This window comes from Leopardus geoffroyi, chromosome A3 (genome assembly GCF_018350155.1).
Source record: "Leopardus geoffroyi isolate Oge1 chromosome A3, O.geoffroyi_Oge1_pat1.0, whole genome shotgun sequence".
In the NCBI taxonomy this organism is placed as follows: Eukaryota; Metazoa; Chordata; class Mammalia; order Carnivora; family Felidae; genus Leopardus; species Leopardus geoffroyi.
In genome coordinates, this window is record NC_059336.1 from 5,457,021 (window position 1) to 5,473,785 (window position 16,765).

General features: G+C 57.9%; 2 protein-coding genes across 6 annotated transcripts; both read left to right on the plus strand.

Annotated features, from left to right (window-relative positions):
- Positions 1-3,147: 3,147 nt before the first annotated feature.
- ZBP1 (Z-DNA binding protein 1) lies at positions 3,148-16,704 on the plus strand. Of its 5 annotated transcripts, none has more exons than XM_045444137.1 (8): positions 3,148-3,294; positions 6,611-6,832; positions 7,364-7,429; positions 7,790-7,963; positions 9,195-9,359; positions 10,958-11,164; positions 12,151-12,381; positions 16,267-16,704. In XM_045444137.1, exons 1-8 carry the CDS (start codon positions 3,261-3,263, stop codon positions 16,506-16,508), a joined length of 1,341 nt encoding a protein of 446 aa, XP_045300093.1. In that variant the 5' UTR covers positions 3,148-3,260; the 3' UTR covers positions 16,509-16,704. The 5 variants fall into 5 exon arrangements, 4 of the variants coding, with proteins under 4 accessions (XP_045300093.1, XP_045300094.1, XP_045300091.1 ...); XR_006703024.1 differs by lacking the exon at positions 3,148-3,294 and adding an exon at positions 15,981-16,136 and having other exon boundaries at positions 6,316-6,832; positions 16,267-16,383; XM_045444138.1 differs by lacking the exon at positions 3,148-3,294 and adding an exon at positions 6,316-6,469.
- LOC123579947 lies at positions 4,015-6,209 on the plus strand. Its single transcript, XM_045444140.1, has 2 exons — positions 4,015-4,517; positions 4,756-6,209. The coding sequence occupies exons 1-2, from the start codon at positions 4,377-4,379 to the stop codon at positions 5,548-5,550; spliced, it is 936 nt and encodes a 311-aa protein (XP_045300096.1). The 5' UTR covers positions 4,015-4,376; the 3' UTR covers positions 5,551-6,209.
- Positions 16,705-16,765: the final 61 nt, after the last annotated feature.

A 16,765-nucleotide genomic window follows, 5' to 3' on the forward strand; every position in this document is an offset into this window, starting at 1 on the left:
TGTGCCACGCCAAACCGGGACCGCCTACCCTACTGTTATGGGAGAAAGAAAGAAGCATACGCGTTGTGTAAGCCACTGATATTTGGGTCAAAGGCAATCTTTAGAGTTAAAATTACCTTGACCCAGCAATTGCACTACTAGGCATTTATCCAAGGGATACAGGTGTGCTGTTTCGAAGGGACACATGCACCCCCATGTTTATAGCAGCACGATCAACAGTAGCCAAAGTATGGAAAGAGCCCAAATGTCCATCGATGGATGAATGGAGAAAGACGATGTGGGATATATATACAATGGAGTATTACTCGGCCATCAGAAAGAATGAAATCTTGCCATCGGCAACTTCGTGGATGGAACTGGAGGGTATTATGCTAAGTGAAATGAGTCAGAGAAAGACAAAAATCCTAGCACTTCACTCATATGAGGACTTTAAGAAACAAAACAGGAACATAAGGGAAGGGAAACAAAAATCATATAAAAACAGGGAGGGGGACAAAACATAAGAGACTCACAAATATGGAGAACAAACTGAGGGCTGCTGGAGGGGTTGTGGGAGGGGGATGGGCTAAATGGGTCAGGGGCATTAAGGAATCTACTGAAATCATTGCTTCACTGTATACTAACTAATTTGGATGTAAATTTTAAAAAATAAAAAATAAAGTTAAATTAAAAAACAACAATAACAACAACAGCAAAATTACCTTGAAAACCTCTTAAACTGAGAAATGCAGTTCAAGACAATCCAGATCTTTTAAGTGAGAACCCCACCCCACGCACTGAGACACTCCCAAATTCCAGACATGTGATGGAATGCTAGGGAATGCCTTGGGTTTTTGTTTTTGTTTGTTTGTTTGTTTGTTTCTGGTGCCTAAAGTTATATTGCAAAGATGCATCACGTCCCATTTTCCAACTTTGGCCGCCCTTGAGAGCACCGATTAAGTGTTAGATGGGATGTGCTTTATCTTATTTATTATCTCTGTTTTATCATTAAAGAAACCGAGGCCCAGTGAGGCAAGGACCCAGAGCTAGGGAAGGACAGGGCTGTAGCTGGGACCCGCCCCGGAGAAGAAGGCACAATCCTTGTCTAGATGCCCCTCCCAGGAGTGCTTGGCTTTCCTACTGGTTCCTGCTGCTCCAGAGCCAGTGTGCAAGCCCCACGTGGCTTCAGGATGGGGCAGGGAGGGATGGGGACACAGGGAGACAGGGGCATGAAGGGACAGAAAGGGGCCATCCAGGGGCACCTGGGTGGCTCAGTCGGTGAAGCATCCGACTTCAGCTCAGGTCATGATCTCGCGGTCCGTGGGTTCGAGTCCCGCGTCGGGCTCTGTGCTGACCGCTCGGAGCCTGGAGCCTGCTTGGGATTTTGTGTCTCCCTCCCTCTGCCCCACCCCTGCTCATGCTCTGTCTCTCTCTGTCTCAAAAATAAATAAAAAACATTTTAAAAAATTAAAAAAAAAAAAAAAAAAGAAAGAAAGAAAGAAAGGGGCCATCCCAACACTGTCCAGACAGACACAGGCCATGAGGGTGCCAGCCTCCACCACTGAAGCACAGCTCGACCTTCCAGAAGCGAATCTGACCCTCAGGATTCAGCCTGACCTGCAACCCTACATAGGCGCCCGGCTCGAGGCTGGGGTCTCAGGCCTCTACCCTAAGAGGTCAGCAGCATGCAGGGAAGGAGCCAAAGAGTCCGGGTAAGAGAGGCCAGGGAGGATGGGCGGGAAGCCCGGAGTGGGACCAGAGTGGGACCAGACGGAGTCGGGGTTTCCCTGGGAGATGGTGACGGGTGGGAGGTCCCCCTACATCAGTGAGACCACGAGCGGCCCCGGGGTCCAGGTTGGTGATCGAGCGCCACCTGGTGGCCCGTCGCGGCACGGCGCCCCCCCAAACCTCCCAATGGGGGCTTCCCCAGAGCCTCCTCCCTGAGGGCGCCTCCGCAATCACCCTCCACACCCCCGTTACCCCGCATTTAAAGTCAATATTGCCGATTCCTAGGCAGAAACAAGTTTTCGGTTTTACCCCAAAGAGGAACAAAGCACCATTGTAATTTCCTGTTGCTACTGAGCGTCCCACGAGGCAGGGGCAGGGCGCAGCCTCCCCTGGGACGCACGCCCCGCCCCCAGCGCAAGGCTGTGAGTGATCTGGGTGCCCTGTGGGCGTCGGGACTGTCCCCAGCTTGCTCTGCAGACACCGCTCCAGGTGAGCCAGCCCCTCCCTGCCCAGACGGGCCGGGGCAAAGTCCCCCGAGGGCAGGGCTAGACCCTCCCCAGGCCTCTGCCGCTGGGACCCAGAGCCCAGAGACTTCCAGGGCTGAGTTCTTGCCCCTCCTGGCTGCCTGGCGACTGCAGGCCCCGGTTTCCCCTTCTACTACCTGGTGAAGAACAGTGGCTCGGAACTACCTGGGAGTCAGTGGCCCCTTTGAAATAAAGGAAAGTGATGGCTCCCTTTCCCGGGTGTGTGGGTGCCTAGCGGGGCTCATGCACGGAGATGCCACCCGGGCATCTGGCCAAACTGTTCAACGGGCTCATCCCCTTTAGTCCTCGCTAGGACTTCCTGATGCAGCTACGTTTTCATTTAGCCCCATTTTACAGATGAGGCAACCGAGGCACAACTAGGTTCAGTAACTTGTCCAAAGTCGCACAGCCAGTAAATCGTGGGGCTGGATTAGAACCCAGCCTTGGACAAGTGACCCCCTCTGACCTAAGCCTCAGTCTCCCCTCTGAGAAAAGAGATCAGGATTGGCCCGTCCCCTGGGGCAGTGAGAGGGGCATACGAGATTGGAAAGCATATGGTAGATGCTCATTAAAAAGAGCTGTCATTGTGATACACACACGAATGGTTCCAGGTGCCTCGGCCCATGTGTGGGCACCAGGGTGGGCCGCGGTGGGCGCCCAGAAGGTCCGGAAAGCCCCGTGTTTCCAGAGAATGCTCCGGGCTTGCCAATCTCAGCTCCTTCCTTCCAGCATGTAGCCGGAGGCCTTGCTCATCAATTCTGCTTTCAATTTTGTTTCTTCCTAAAGCCACACACAGGAGTTTCGTTTTCTTTTTCACCAGAAAGCCGATCGGGGTGACTAGGCCTGTTTCTGGAGCGTGGACAGCAAACACCCGGCCAGCTGACGCGTCATCCCTTCGCAGCTGCGGACGCACCGAGTTCAGCCACGCAAGCACCCCTCGCCTCGACCCGGCCCCTCCTCTCCGAGCCCCCGTGCGGGGGCCTCCCGCGCTGTCCCCGGGTCTCCGGGCGTCTCGCGGCGGCCACCAGCATGGCCCAGGCCCCCGAGGACCCTGGCGAAACAGGTACTTTCTTCCTTCTAAGGCATAGTGGGGGTTCCCGGTGGGACTTTTACTTCTCTTTCTGGCTCCTCTCCTTGGCCGGATCACAGCGACGGTAGCCGACCACACATCCCTGAGCGCAGGGGTCAGGAGAGAAGAGGCGGGCCCAGGGACGGGTCGGGGAGGACCTGCTCTGCCCCGGTCAGTACTGTCTGCATGCATCTCAGGAGCCCTCAGGGGCCAGCGCTGTGAAGTTTGCATTTCATACAGGAGATCACTGCGTCCGGCCACCACAGCCGACACTGGGCTCTGAACTCGTGTTCATTTTAAGAAATAACGAGTTGCTTTGAGAAGAGGCGTCCGGGGACACCTGTGGTCCCCTTCTTCCTCAGATACCCCTTCACTCCTGGGAGAACAGACAGAGGAACCGCATGCTGACCAAGTGCTGTGTGCTAAAGGGCTTGTGGGCTGTGGGCTGTGGGCGGTTTTTTCGTTTTGTTATCATTAGCTCATTTACTCCTCACTACAATCTTGGAGGTAGCTGCCCTTTTTTTTTTTTTTAATTTAAAAACTTTTTTTTTTTTTTTTACATTTATTTATTTTTGAGAGACAGAGAGAGACAGAGCACGAGCAGGGGAGGGGCAGGGAGAGAAGGAGACACAGAATCCGAAGCCGGCTCCGGGCTCCGAGCCGTCCGCACAGAGCCCAAGGCGGGCTTGAACCCGCGAGCCGTGAGACCTGAGCCGAAGTCGGACGCTTCACCGACTGAGCCACCCAGGCACCCCTGGGGTAGCTGCTGTTATGCCCACTTTACAGATGGAAAAAGTGAGGCACAGAGAGGCCACATAGCCAGCGGATCGCAGAGCTGCGGCTCAAACCCAGGAAACCAGCCATCAGGGCACCAAAAAGAGGAAAAGCAGTGTGCTGGGGAGGGGTGCCACCACGGTGCAGCCCAGGGCCGGGGCTGGTTTCCAGGTTTCTGTTGTATGTCCCCCCCGGGGACACGCACGTACTCACCACTCAGTAGCTGCACTTAACTTCTCCCTTCCAGGTTTTTCTTTCCTTACCAACTTGTCACTTACACCTCATCCGTTGTACAACTTACCATGTACAGATTCACCAGCCAGAAGGCCCAGCACAAGAGGCCAGCCAGCCCTACGGACTTGGCCTTCACTTTGACCTGCTTGGGGTGGACGTGGAGGGAGGCGAGGAGGCCTACCCAGGGGCAGGCTTTTCAAGAATCAGAACTCTTTTCTTTTTTTTTTTTTTTTTTTTCCAACGTTTATTTATTTTTGGGACCGAGAGAGACAGAGCATGAACGGGGGAGGGGCAGAGAGAGAGGGAGACACAGAATCGGAAACAGGCTCCAGGCTCTGAGCCATCAGCCCAGAGCCCGACGCGGGGCTCGAACTCACGGACCGCGAGATCGTGACCTGGCTGAAGTCGGACGCTTAACCGACTGCGCCACCCAGGCGCCCCTCAGAACTCTTTTCAAGACAAGGCAGAGTCAGGCTTGCTGTTGACTGGCTGGGGCTCTCCGGCCGCTGGAGGCAGAACTTGGCAGGTGAAGGGGGGGGGGGGGTGTCCCCAGGTGTCCCGACTGCATTTCACCTGCGGCCGGCAAGGACGGACATGTCTGATCACAGGGCAAGCCTCACGGCCCAGCTGCGGAGGCAGCAAACGCATCACCCCTTCCCCGACCAGTGTTGCCACCAAGGAACCCGAGAAAACCCCAGAGGCGGATGGGGCTGTTGCAAAGGGCCCCGGGTCTTCCCTGGGAGGGTCTTGCTTTGCATTTCTCTTGGGCACTTGGGGGACAGATGTTTCCTGGCAAAAGCTGAGGCTGCTGCCCACAGGGCTCCCTCCAGCTCGCGTGTGCCCTGCTTTCCTCTGCCCACAGAGCTACCGGCCTGGGTTTGTGGGAGCCTGTCTGAAAGCAACAGGGGCCGTTCAGAGCCCCTGGGGTTCTGCTTAGGGTCGTTAAGCTCAGGAGGGGAAACAGAGACCCAGGAGGGATCTGCCCGTGCCCTGCCCTGGGTCCTCTGGGCGGACACTTGTCCCAGCGGTGGGGGGAGCCACTGGGTCACTCGTTTATTCAAATGCTGTTTCCCAAGCACCTGCCGTGTGCCCGGTGCTGTGCTGGACACCAGAGGTGCTACAGTGGACCAGCCATCACAGCAAGGGGTCCCCGGAGCCGTTCTGCAAGGGCCCCACCCCGCATACACAGCACCCCACTCCCCCGGGCACCCAGGACGGCTCCCCACAAGAGATGGTGTTTGAGCGAGACCCGGAGGCTGAGTGGATGTTGGGGGGCATAGAGAGGCGGGAGGGTGTTTCTGGCAGAGGGGGCATTACGTGCAAAGGCCCGGGGGTGAGTAGGCTGGAAAGAGCACGAGGGCTGTCGAGGGAAGGGTCCGGCTGCCGGTGGTGGAATTGCCGTCCTCCGGGAGACGGAGGTGAGGGATGGGCAGGGGGTGGGGGGGCACAGAGGGAGACAAGGGATTCGAGGGAGCGGGGAACAGTGTTTCTAGGCCTCTCTGGACCTGGGCTTTGGGGAGAAAGATCCGTTTCCGAGTGTCTTTAGCTTTCTGGCTTGGGTGACCACCACCACTGACGTGGAAAGGGAGCCCCCGAGGACGGACAGAGGGCGCGGGGGCGGCGACAACAGGCCTCCCAGGAGGGACTTTGCCTCCCTCCCCGCTTCTTCCTGCTCCTCTGCCCTCAATCTACCCCACCCTGCCACCTTCCGCTCCCCTGTGCTCTGAGGATGTCTGAGGGCTGAGTGCTCCCCTCCCCCCACACCCCGCCCCTTGCCCTCAAGCGCCCGCACCAGGCAGAGCATGTTCAGAAGGCTGGGGTGCCTCCTCTGGCCATCAGCCTGTCTGGCCAAGGTCATTTCTTTCTTTCTTTCTTTTTTTTTTATTATTTTTTAATGTTTATTTTTGAGAGAGAGAGAGAGAGAGAGAGAGAGAGGGAACACACGAGCAGGGGAGGGGCAGAGAGAGAGGGAGACACAGAATCCGAAGCAGACTCCGGGGCCTGGGCCATCAGCACAGAGCCCGACGCGGGGCTCGAACTCACGGACTGTGAGATCATGACCTGAGCTGAAGTCGGACGCTTACCTGACTGAGCCACTCAAGTGCCCCTGGCCAAGGTCATTTCTGAGCAGCCCATCTGCCCGTCACCGAACAGAGGCGTTGTTAGTGAATGTCTGCTCGGGTCTCCACCCCTGCCTCTGCCCTGGACCCCTCGCACGGGGACCCCCCCGCCCCGAGCTTCCGGCCCCGGCTTGATCCAAGGGAGGCTCCGTTCTCTCTCTGCCCCCCTCTCCTTCTCCCAGACCTCGAGCAGAGGATCCTGCGGATGCTGAGGGACGCTGGCTCCCCTGTGAAGTCCGTCCAGCTGGCAAAGGAATGCCAGGTGCCCAAGAAGAAGCTCAACCAAGTCCTCTACCGGATGGAGAAGGAGTCGAAAGTCTCCTTGGCGGGCCTGGCGATGTGGCGCCTGGGCAAGGGAGGAACCGGAGAAGTGGTCCCCACAGAGCCGGCCCAGCTCAGCCAGGGTAACCTGCCCCCTGGGGTAGCCTGGGGTCGGGGTGGGCCCAGCGCGAGCAGTCCCGGCAGTGGAGGAGCGAGGTCCGGGCCTGGGTTCAAATATGAAGGTGCGTGGCATCCCCTGGCCGTGCCTTGATTTCCTTTTCGGACCACCGGACGTGACAGCAGGCCTGGGGTTGCCAGGGGGCGAGGCAGAAAGGGCCCAGCCTCGTGACCGCGCACGGCAGGCACTCAGCAGAGCCTGAATAGTGACAATATGGGCACGACGACGATAAGAATAGAACAGACTTAGCTCCTCCGTAGTTCTGCAGGGCAGAGACCAACAGGGCCGGCTTTCGTCAGGCGCCCACAGCGGCTGACGGTGGAGACGGGTGGAGGGCACGCCTGCTCTCCGCCCAGAGAGGTGGGTCGGCCGAGGAGAGGCAGGGCGGGTCTGGAGGCAGACTTGTTCGGCCCTGGACGCGGAGGCCGCCTTGGTCCCGTGGAGTCCCTGTCCCCTCTCCTGCCCCTCCACCCCCCACCCACCTTTCTTTCTCCAGCGGCGAGGCCCCAGCAGGACGCAGCCGCGGTTCCAGAGGAACCTGACCCTCAGCTCAGCGAACAGCGTAAGCACCCCCGTTTCCTTTCAGCTGCCGGGCCCCGGGGCCCCTGACCCCAAACCCTCCTGGGCCCCTCGAGATGGTACTCGTGCCCCACCCACCGAGGGGTCCCCACACGGTATCGGCGGGGGGAGGTTCAGCCCGCACAGCGGAGGACGCGCGTGGCCAAGGCGCCATCTCTCCAATCAGTGGTCGACATCCACTGCCCGTCGGCCCCCGAGCCACAGAACAACCTCCGTCCTGCAGACGGGGAAACTGGGCACAGGGAGTCCGGGGCTCCCCCACGTCTGCACAGCCAGCAGACAGTGGAGCAGATAGATTCAAGCTCCGGGGTCCCCCTTAACCACCCACCGCCCTGCCTCGCAGAGAAAGCCATCTATAGGTTTCTGGAAGGCACTGGGCCCTGTAAGGCCCTGATCATCGCCCGGGCCCTGGGAATGAAGACAGCAAGAGAAGTCAACCCACACTTGTATGATATGAGAAAGAGGCACCTTGTGAGTCTTGATGAGAAATCAAGTCTATGGTCGATTTATCGACCAGGTAGGTCCTTACCTCCTGCCCCCAGGTAGGTGGGTCAGGGTGGTGGAGAGACAGCGTAACATCCGACGCTTGGTCCTTGCCTGGGCGCCCTGCCAGCCCCACTTTCCTTGCCTTCACAGAGGCTTGCAGGGGTCTTGCGGATGGATCACTAGGAGGGGGCGCCAGGAGGGTGGGTGTGCTGGTGGGAGTGACCAAGGAGGGCTTCCTGGAGGAGTGGCCCGAGGTTGCAGCTGCAGAAAGCAAGGGGCCAGGAAAGGAGGTGGCCCGCTCCTAACTGTCTCGGCCCCGGGATGTGGGGCTCACCCTGAGTTTGCTAACAGTTTTCTCTCAGCACTTTGCCCAACGTGCAGTTTCGAAGCTCCTGGAAGGGAAGGCTGGCCTCAGACACCCACAGGGTGGGGTCCTGGGTGACCCCTCCACCAGGCGCGGCGGGCACGGAGCCCCGCATTTGGGGTCCACGAGGATGTTCTAATTTCTCTTGCCATCAGGAGAAAAGATGAATATTGTAACAATAATAAACGGTTAATCACGACCCCAGCTTAGATTAGATTTGTCTCTCATCCCAACACAGTCGTGAAATGTAATTTTGAATATTTTTTATGGAGAAAGGGACCCACGGAGACACAAGAGCTGAGGGGCCACAAAGGTGGGACGTGACCCTGTGTGCGGAGGCGGCGGAGGCCCCGGCTGGTGCCCACCTGGCCCCCATGGGACTGACACCCAGCTCACGGCCCCCAAAGGGGGTCTCAGCGTCCCTGGCACGGTCACATGTGACAGGGCCAGATCTTAAACACTGGTGAAAACTCTGAATTCTTAAAAATGTCCGGTGAGCCAAACAAAGCTTATCCAGTGGCCAGAAACAGCCCGTGGATGGCCACCTTGTGGCCTTCTCTAAAGGGAGGGGGGTCCTGGGGCTCAGGGGACGCCCGCAGAGGAGGAGGTGAGCAGTGAGGCTCCCAGGAGCCTCCTGAGGTCGGCAGAAGACGCACAGATAGGGTGACCCGCTGTGGTGACGTCCAAGCAAGGCTCATCTGAGACCCCTGCGGGGCTTGTTAAACACGATGGCTCCTGGGTCCCACCTTGGACCTACTGACTCGGGACCCCGGGCGGGGGGGGGGGGACGTGGGGGAACCTGTGTTTTAACAAGCCCCACAGCGGATTTTGTCGCGGCCATCGGTATTTGGAACCCCCGGAGAGGTGCAGAGGGCTTGGGTGGAATATTATTTTGCAGATTGTGGAGGAAGAAGCGAGTCCCCCGCGATTATTTACCAGCAAAATCCAATCAACATGATCTGTCAGAATGGACCAAATAGCTATATTTCCATTGAGAACTCGAAAGACATCCAGATTGGACACGGGAACATCATAGTGAGGCCAACCGCCTCTGGGGAGAATGGTGAGTCCTCTCAGAGGCACCCTCAGAGGGACCCGTAGGGGCACCTACTCCCTCTGGGTGGGGGCCGAGAGGGGGACATTCAGCCTTTTTTATTTTTTAATTTTTTTTAATGTTTATTTATTATTGAGAGACAGAGAGAGCGTGAGCGGGGGAGGGGCAGAGAGAGAGGGAGACACAGAATCCGAAGCAGGCTCCAGGCTCTGAGCCGGCAGCACAGAGCCCGACGTGGGGCTCGAACCCCCAAACCACGAGATCATGACCTGAGCTGAAGTCGGACGCTTCACTGACTGAGCCACCCAGGCGTCCCAGGGGACATTCAACCTTTGAGGAGAAAGGGCAGCTTTCACATCTCCAAGGTCATCCCTTACGGCCTTCCTGAGCATGAGGAAGTCTTCCTGCACACCTGGATCAAACCTCTCCTGCTCTCCCTTCATCCTGATAACCTTTTGCCTCCGTTTCAATGGGATCTGATATTTTTCCACGAGACATAGCTTGGTTCACTCTCCTCCAGTAGAATGTCACAAGGGGTCATTGTAGTATTTTGTTTGTTCTAAGACACACTTTCCCCCCACATTATAACGGCTTAGAAACTGGAATGCACCTGGCCAGTGGCGTCCTAGTTTTGATAAAATACAATCCCGCAGAAGAGTGTTTATTCCATGCCAGGCCCTGGGGTGAGAGCGGACAGGGCCACCTCTTGGACCGGCCGTGGAACACGAGGGACAGCATCAGCCCGAAAGCTGGAATACTCCCTGTGACCTCAAGACAGCCCTTCCCCACTCTGGGCCTTGGTTTCCCCAACTGTGAAATGAGGAACTTTGTTTTAGAATCTGGATCAATGGTTCCCCAACCTTAGTCCTCCCAGTTTGGGCCATGCCCGTGTCGGATTATTTTCTTCATGTTGTTAAATGGTTTCCCTTTTTATCTACTCAAATTTATTTTATGATTTTATCTTAAATCTTTTAAAAAATGTTTACTTTTGAGAGAGAGAGAGAGAGACAGACAAACAAAGGATCCAAAGTGGGCTCTGTGCTGACAGCAGAGAACCCAAAGCGGGGCTCGAACTCAAGAGCCATGAGATCGGGACCTGAGCCGAAGTCGGATGCTCAACCGACTGAGCCACCCAGGCGCCCCACTCGAATTTATTCTAAAATGAACTTTTATAGCACTACCTGAAGTTAAAAACCAGGTGGTTTACCATGAAAATAAATACGAGAAAATAAAGCAATGTCAGGGCTCTAAATGCTCAGTGTTGAGGGGGCGTTAAAGATATGCCAGCACCTGAGGACACCTGCCCCAGTGGGGTCAGAGGGTGGAGGGCACTAGGGGGCAGAGGCTGTGCTCACTGACTGGGTTTTCGAGTGCCCGGGTGACGCCAGGCGCCAGCATAAAAACCCGGGGACCCCCACACTGACTGCTCTGCTGGGCCCCCCTACTCTCCATCAATAGCCTGAAATGCTCATTCCCAGTCTGGCAGCGGCCACAAAGAATTCAGAGGCCTGTCTTCTCCATCCAGCCAGGATTTTGTATGTATGTGTGTTAGGGAGGTGTGGGCAGAGGGTGGGCGTCAGAGGTCACGTTGCTGTGTCCCCTGCTAGGTTCCGTGGCTCCCCTCCACCTCCCTCCAATGGCACCAGCCGATCCCCCGACGCAGAGTTCCCCGGCTGCAGCCTGGGCGCCCCAGGACATCCGCTTGGAGAAGTCTGTGCTCAGACGGGTGCTGCTGGGACATGGCAATGAAATGAGCCTTACCAGTGCCCCGGCCGAAGGCCCGGCTGCCTGCAGCCCCTCTGGCAGCCCCCCAGGTAACCCATCCCGCCCCCACCCCACCCCATTCAGCCCCTCGCTGCACGGAACATGAGCCAGTCTTTGCGGGGAGAGAGGCATGATGGGAAACTCCTTTCCTTCCACCAGGAGGCTGTCCCACAGAGTAGAGCAGGTGGGGTTTTTAGAGCTCGCACTCAGGCTCCCATTCCCCACCACCACCCCCGCTCAGGAAACCTAAGTTTCTTCATGTGTACAACAGACACAGGGCAGCAGAGGCCAGACCAGCTGAGGCAGGGTCAGGGGAGATGGCCAAACTGGAATGGCATCTAAGGAGGGTAGACAGGAGTCATCTGAGTACCAGATGCCCTACTAAGCACCGTCGATGGTGACCAGAGAGCCCAGGCTAAGTCATCCCCAGCCCTGGTAGTCCAGAGACAGGCCAGGGATGAAAGACAGCAAAGAGGCCAGGGAACACCAGGAGGAGAGTTTCCAGAGGTGGGCAGGCCGATGAGGTCGGGGAGCTCCGTGGGGACCAGCAGCAGCGGTCGGTGGTGACCTGAGGACACAGAGGAGGTGGGAGTAGAAGGAGGGGAGACTGTGAGCAAGTCTTGTCCAAAGTTTGGATAGGAAAGGGGCCAGGTGGGGGCTGGGGGAGGCTGGGGACAGGCTATGTTTGCATGAAGGTTTTAACCAAAGGTGGAGGCGGCATTCCGGAGCTGTGGGGAAGCCAGCAGCAGAGACGGGAGCAGGCGGCAGGAGGGGGCGGTGGCCGAGTCCCAGGGGAAGGGTGCAGGTGGCACCTGGGGGGCAGTGACCGCCAGCAGTCCAGGCTGTGTGCAGAGGCACCGAGGGGGGCAGGGTCTCTGCTGTGGACCAAGCCTGGTCTGGCCCACCGGGGGGACCTTCAGGGAGGCGAGCGGGCCAGGGAGGACTTGAAAGCCAGGCTGGGGAATCAGGGTTCGGGGGCCACCATCCAGCTGCTTGTGCAGCCCTCCTGACATCTCTGTCTCTGACTGACCCACAGTCTCTGCCACCACTATTGGCTCAGGAGCTTCGTTCAAAATTCCAGGGTCCAAACCAGGACCTGACTGCAAGGCGGATGGGATCCAGAGAGTCCACATCAGTTCATGCTTCCTTGAGGACACTGCCATTGGCAACGGCAACAGAATGACTGTCATCTCAGGGACAGCTGGTCCAGGAGTTGCAGAGCCTGAGGATAGCAGAAGGGGCCCTGAGGAGCTGGACAAGGATGCAGGTGAGCCTGGGACAAGGTGGGCCCTGTGTTCTCTCTCTCTCTCTTTCTCTCATCCATCCATCCACCCATCCACCCACCCACCTATCCATCCATCCATCCACCCACCCACCCACCCACATACCCACCCGTCCTCTACCCATCTCTCCATCCCCCCGTCCACTCACCCATCCATTTACCCATCCATCCATCCATCCACCCACCCATCTGTCCACCCATCCGTCCATCATCCACCTATCTATCCATCCATCCACCCACCCACCCACCCATCCACCCACCCACCTATCTGTCCACCCATCCATCTCATCCATCCATCCATCCACCCACCCATTTGTCCATCCACCTACCTGTACATCCACCCATCCACCCACCCACCTACCCATCCATCTATCCACCTACCCACCCACCCACCCTCCTGTCCGTCCATCCATCCATCCATCCACCCATCCACCCATCCATCCATCCATCCATCATCCATCCATCATCCATCCATCCATCCATCCACTCATCTGTCCATCCATCCATCCATCCACCCATCCATCCATCCAGTCACCCATGCATCTACCCATCATCCATCCATCCATCATCCGTCCACCCACCCACCCACCCACCCATCCATCTATCCACCCACCCACCCACCCACCCACCTGTCCATCCATCCACCCACCCATCCATCCATCCATCATCCATCCATCATCCATCCATCCATCCACCCACCCATCTGTCCATCCACCTACCTGTACATCCACCCATCCACCCACCCACCTACCCATCCATCTATCCACCCACCCACCCACCCACCCTCCTGTCCGTCCATCCATCCATCCATCCATCCATCCATCTATCCATCCATCCACCCACCCATCCATCCACCCACCCACCCATCCAGCCATTCATCCATCATCCAGCCAGCTAGCCAGCCAGCCAGCCACCCACCCACCTGTCCATCCATCCACCCATCTGTCCATCCATCCAGCCACCCACCCACCCACCCACCCACCTGTCCATCCATCCACCCATCCATCCATCCATCATCCATCCATCATCCATCCATCCATCCATCCACTCATCTGTCCATCCATCCATCCATCCACCCATCCATCCATCCAGTCACCCATGCATCCACCCATCATCCATCCATCCATCATCCGTCCACCCACCCACCCACCCACCTACCCATCCATCTATCCACCCACCCACCCACCCACCTGTCCATCCATCCACCCATCTGTCCATCCATCCACCCACCCATCCATCCATCCATCATCCATCCATCCATCCATCATCCGCCTATCCATCCACCCACCCATCCATCTACCCATCCATCCCTCATTCATCCACCCACACACCCATCCATCTCATGCATCCATGCATCCATCCACTCATCTGTCCATCCATCCATCCATCCATCCATCATCCACCTATCCACCCACACACCCATCCATCTCATCCGTCCATCCATCCACAGTCATTCTCAAGTCTCCCATTTCCTGATGTCTGGAAGGCAGTAGAGGTCATAGCAGAGAGCAGCTCTGGAATCAGTGTATGGAGTGAAATCTTTTTAGCCAAGCGACCTAGCCCAGCACTTAGCTCTGAGCCTGTTTCCCATCTGCGACATGAGGATGGTAATTGCCTGTGGCTTCTGGTTGTGGCGAGCACTGGGTGAGCTCTGTAGGCAAAGCCTCAGCCCTGTGCCTGGCCCTGCGCGTGCCTTCAGGCAGCGTCCAATATCATTACCATTGGTGTTACTTTAGGCCTCATGGGAAGCACTGAGGCGCCACAGTGAGTGAAGCTCTGTCTCAGAGAGAGGTTAACCTCTCCCTGCAGGGTGGCCGCCACCTGCTGGAGGCTCAGCACACGTGCAAGGTGGCGGGGGGGGCGGGGGGGGGCATCCCGGCTGGCGGGAGGCACAGACAGACCCTGGTTTCTTCCACCTCGGGGCTGTCCTTGTCTGTGGGCAGAGGGGCTACAGAGGGCCAGCCATTCCCCTGCGACCAAGCACACCCCCGCTCCTGGTCTCAGTCCGACGGCCTGCCCTTGGCCTCACGAGGGGCTGGGAGAGGTCACCTGCGCCCCGCTGAGACTCAGAGGAGGGGGCTCCACGGCCAACAGGACGACAGGGCTGCCACAGCTCCGGTTGCGGGGCCAGGTGACTTCAACTCTGCTGCACGGGCAGGAGCAAGGGGGTGGCGGCAGGGGGAGGGTGTCCCAGTCTGGGGACGAGCGTGGGCAACAGGTGAGAACAGGATGGCGGGTGAACCGAAGCGTCAGTGTGACCCGTGCACGCTTCGTGGGGGGCAGAGGCCAGAGCACAGCTCCAGGCCCCATGGAGACGGTGGCGTTTCTTCAGGGCCACGGGGAGCCACGAAGGAGCTGTGAGCAGGAGAGGGTACGGTAGGAGTTCTGTCTTCAGTGTGAAGGAAGGATCGGGGGAGATTGCAGCTCCTGACTCTCTGGGATTGGGACGAAGGAGTCATACTGTCCCTGTCGTGGTCGGAAAGCCTAGACTGGCTGGTGACTGGTGCCCTAGCCGGCATCCACCTGCCCGGGGGGCATCTGTGCTGGATGCGAGAGGGTCCTGCCATCCTGATGGCCGGGACCTTGAGCTCCCAACAGGGAGGGAAGTCAGTAGGGAGAGGGGCACCCTCTTCCTCACTTCCCGGAAACCTCCACAGAGGCACACAGGAGCCCCAGGGGTCGTGGACCACCCCCACGTGGTCTTAGGACTGGCCAAGACCCTCTCGATGGAAGGAAATTCAGCCCTCCGTGTTTGAAAACTTTTGTCCCTCCCCAAGGGCTAAGCAGTGGCGCTGATGAGGCCTTATTCACTCTGCACCCCTACCCACCCTCCTCGCTGGCCTGAAGAAGGTCTAACTTGTCAGGTGACGGGCAGGATCCCGTCCTGAGAACCTGAGAAGTGTAACGTCTGGCAGGTTTTCCTTTTCGGGGGGGGGGGGGGATGGTTAATCACAGACCATCAGTGCCGTGGACTGTGGCGCCCTCTTTGGGGTGTCTGTGAGCTGAGGCGCCTGCATGGGCCGTCAGCAGGGGCATGGGGGGCTCTCGGCTGCCCGCCTGCCCTGCTCGTTGCTGTGACGCCCGGATGGGTGACATGATCTGGGGGCCCCGGTGCGACGTGGAAAAGTGGAGCTCCTTGTTCAACGTCCGAATCTCAAGACACAATGGAGCTTTTTTTTAAATTTTTTTTAATCTTTATTTATTTTGAGAGAGACAGAGCACGAACGGGGGAGGGGCAGAGAGGGAGACACAGAATCGGAAGCAGGCTCCAGGCTCCAAAGCATCAGCACAGAGCCCGACGCGGGGCTCGAACCCACAGACCGCGAGATCATGACCTGAGCCGAAGTCGGACGCTCCACCGACGGAGCCACCCGGGTGCCCCAAGACACAATGGAGCTTTAAACTGAGTGAGCACAGGGTCCCTCTGAATGCAGGCCCAGGCCACGTGGCTGTGAAGCTGGCCCTCCTCGGAGCCTTCTGGAAGACGACCCCTCCTCTGTGCGGTACTCCTCGGTCGCTCAGACCACTGGGTCTTTCCAAGAAATGATGCTGCAGCCGCCTGAAAGCTTCTTCCGTCTTTCCAGTGTTAGGAAGAAGCAACTCACTCCCTCATTCAGCAGTTCTGCCCCCGTCCCCGCTCTGAAACGCTCGCTCACCTGGACTTCCAGCCATGAGCAAACCAGATAAATAGTCCAGGAAGGACCGGAGACAGCTCACAAAGCAAGAAAGGCTGTGGCACTGTGAGCAAACCAACAGTGAAACCCGGGGAGGGGCGGGCAGTGCCCTGGTCCCCAGCGAGCCAGATCGCTCCGGTTATTTGAGGTGAGGGGGCCCGGGTGTCCCTTTGGCAACAGTTTCTGTCTTCCCCAGGACCCCTCTCCGAAGGTGCGGAGCCCAGAAGGGAGTTCCCTCCAGACCCGGCTTCCTCCCTCAGCACCAACGTCTCGAAGCTCTTCTCCCACCTAGAAGCCGTGACTCTTGAAAGCAGGGATCCCCACAACGCCGAAGACGGCGGCTGGGTGGACAGAACCCCAGACGTGGCGTCCCAGGGGGAGGTCGAGCCCAGAACAGACAGCCAGCCTCTCTCGGAAAGAGCAGGCGAACACCAGTGAACCTTCGGTACTATGCTTTCTGGGCTCCGTAAATGTCCTTTTCCGCCTTCTTGCCTCCTGACACGCGAGCGGCAAGGGTCAGCGTTTGGGCTGGGCCTGGCCTGGGGCTGGGTCACCTGTGTCCCTACCACCACCTTAGCCTGCCTTCCATCGTGGCTACCCACTCTCCTCTCACTCAAGACCTGACTTCCTCAAGGCCTGTTATGGCTGCCTGACCTCTTTCCAACTCGACCTTTCTAGAACTTCCCTACCTTGAC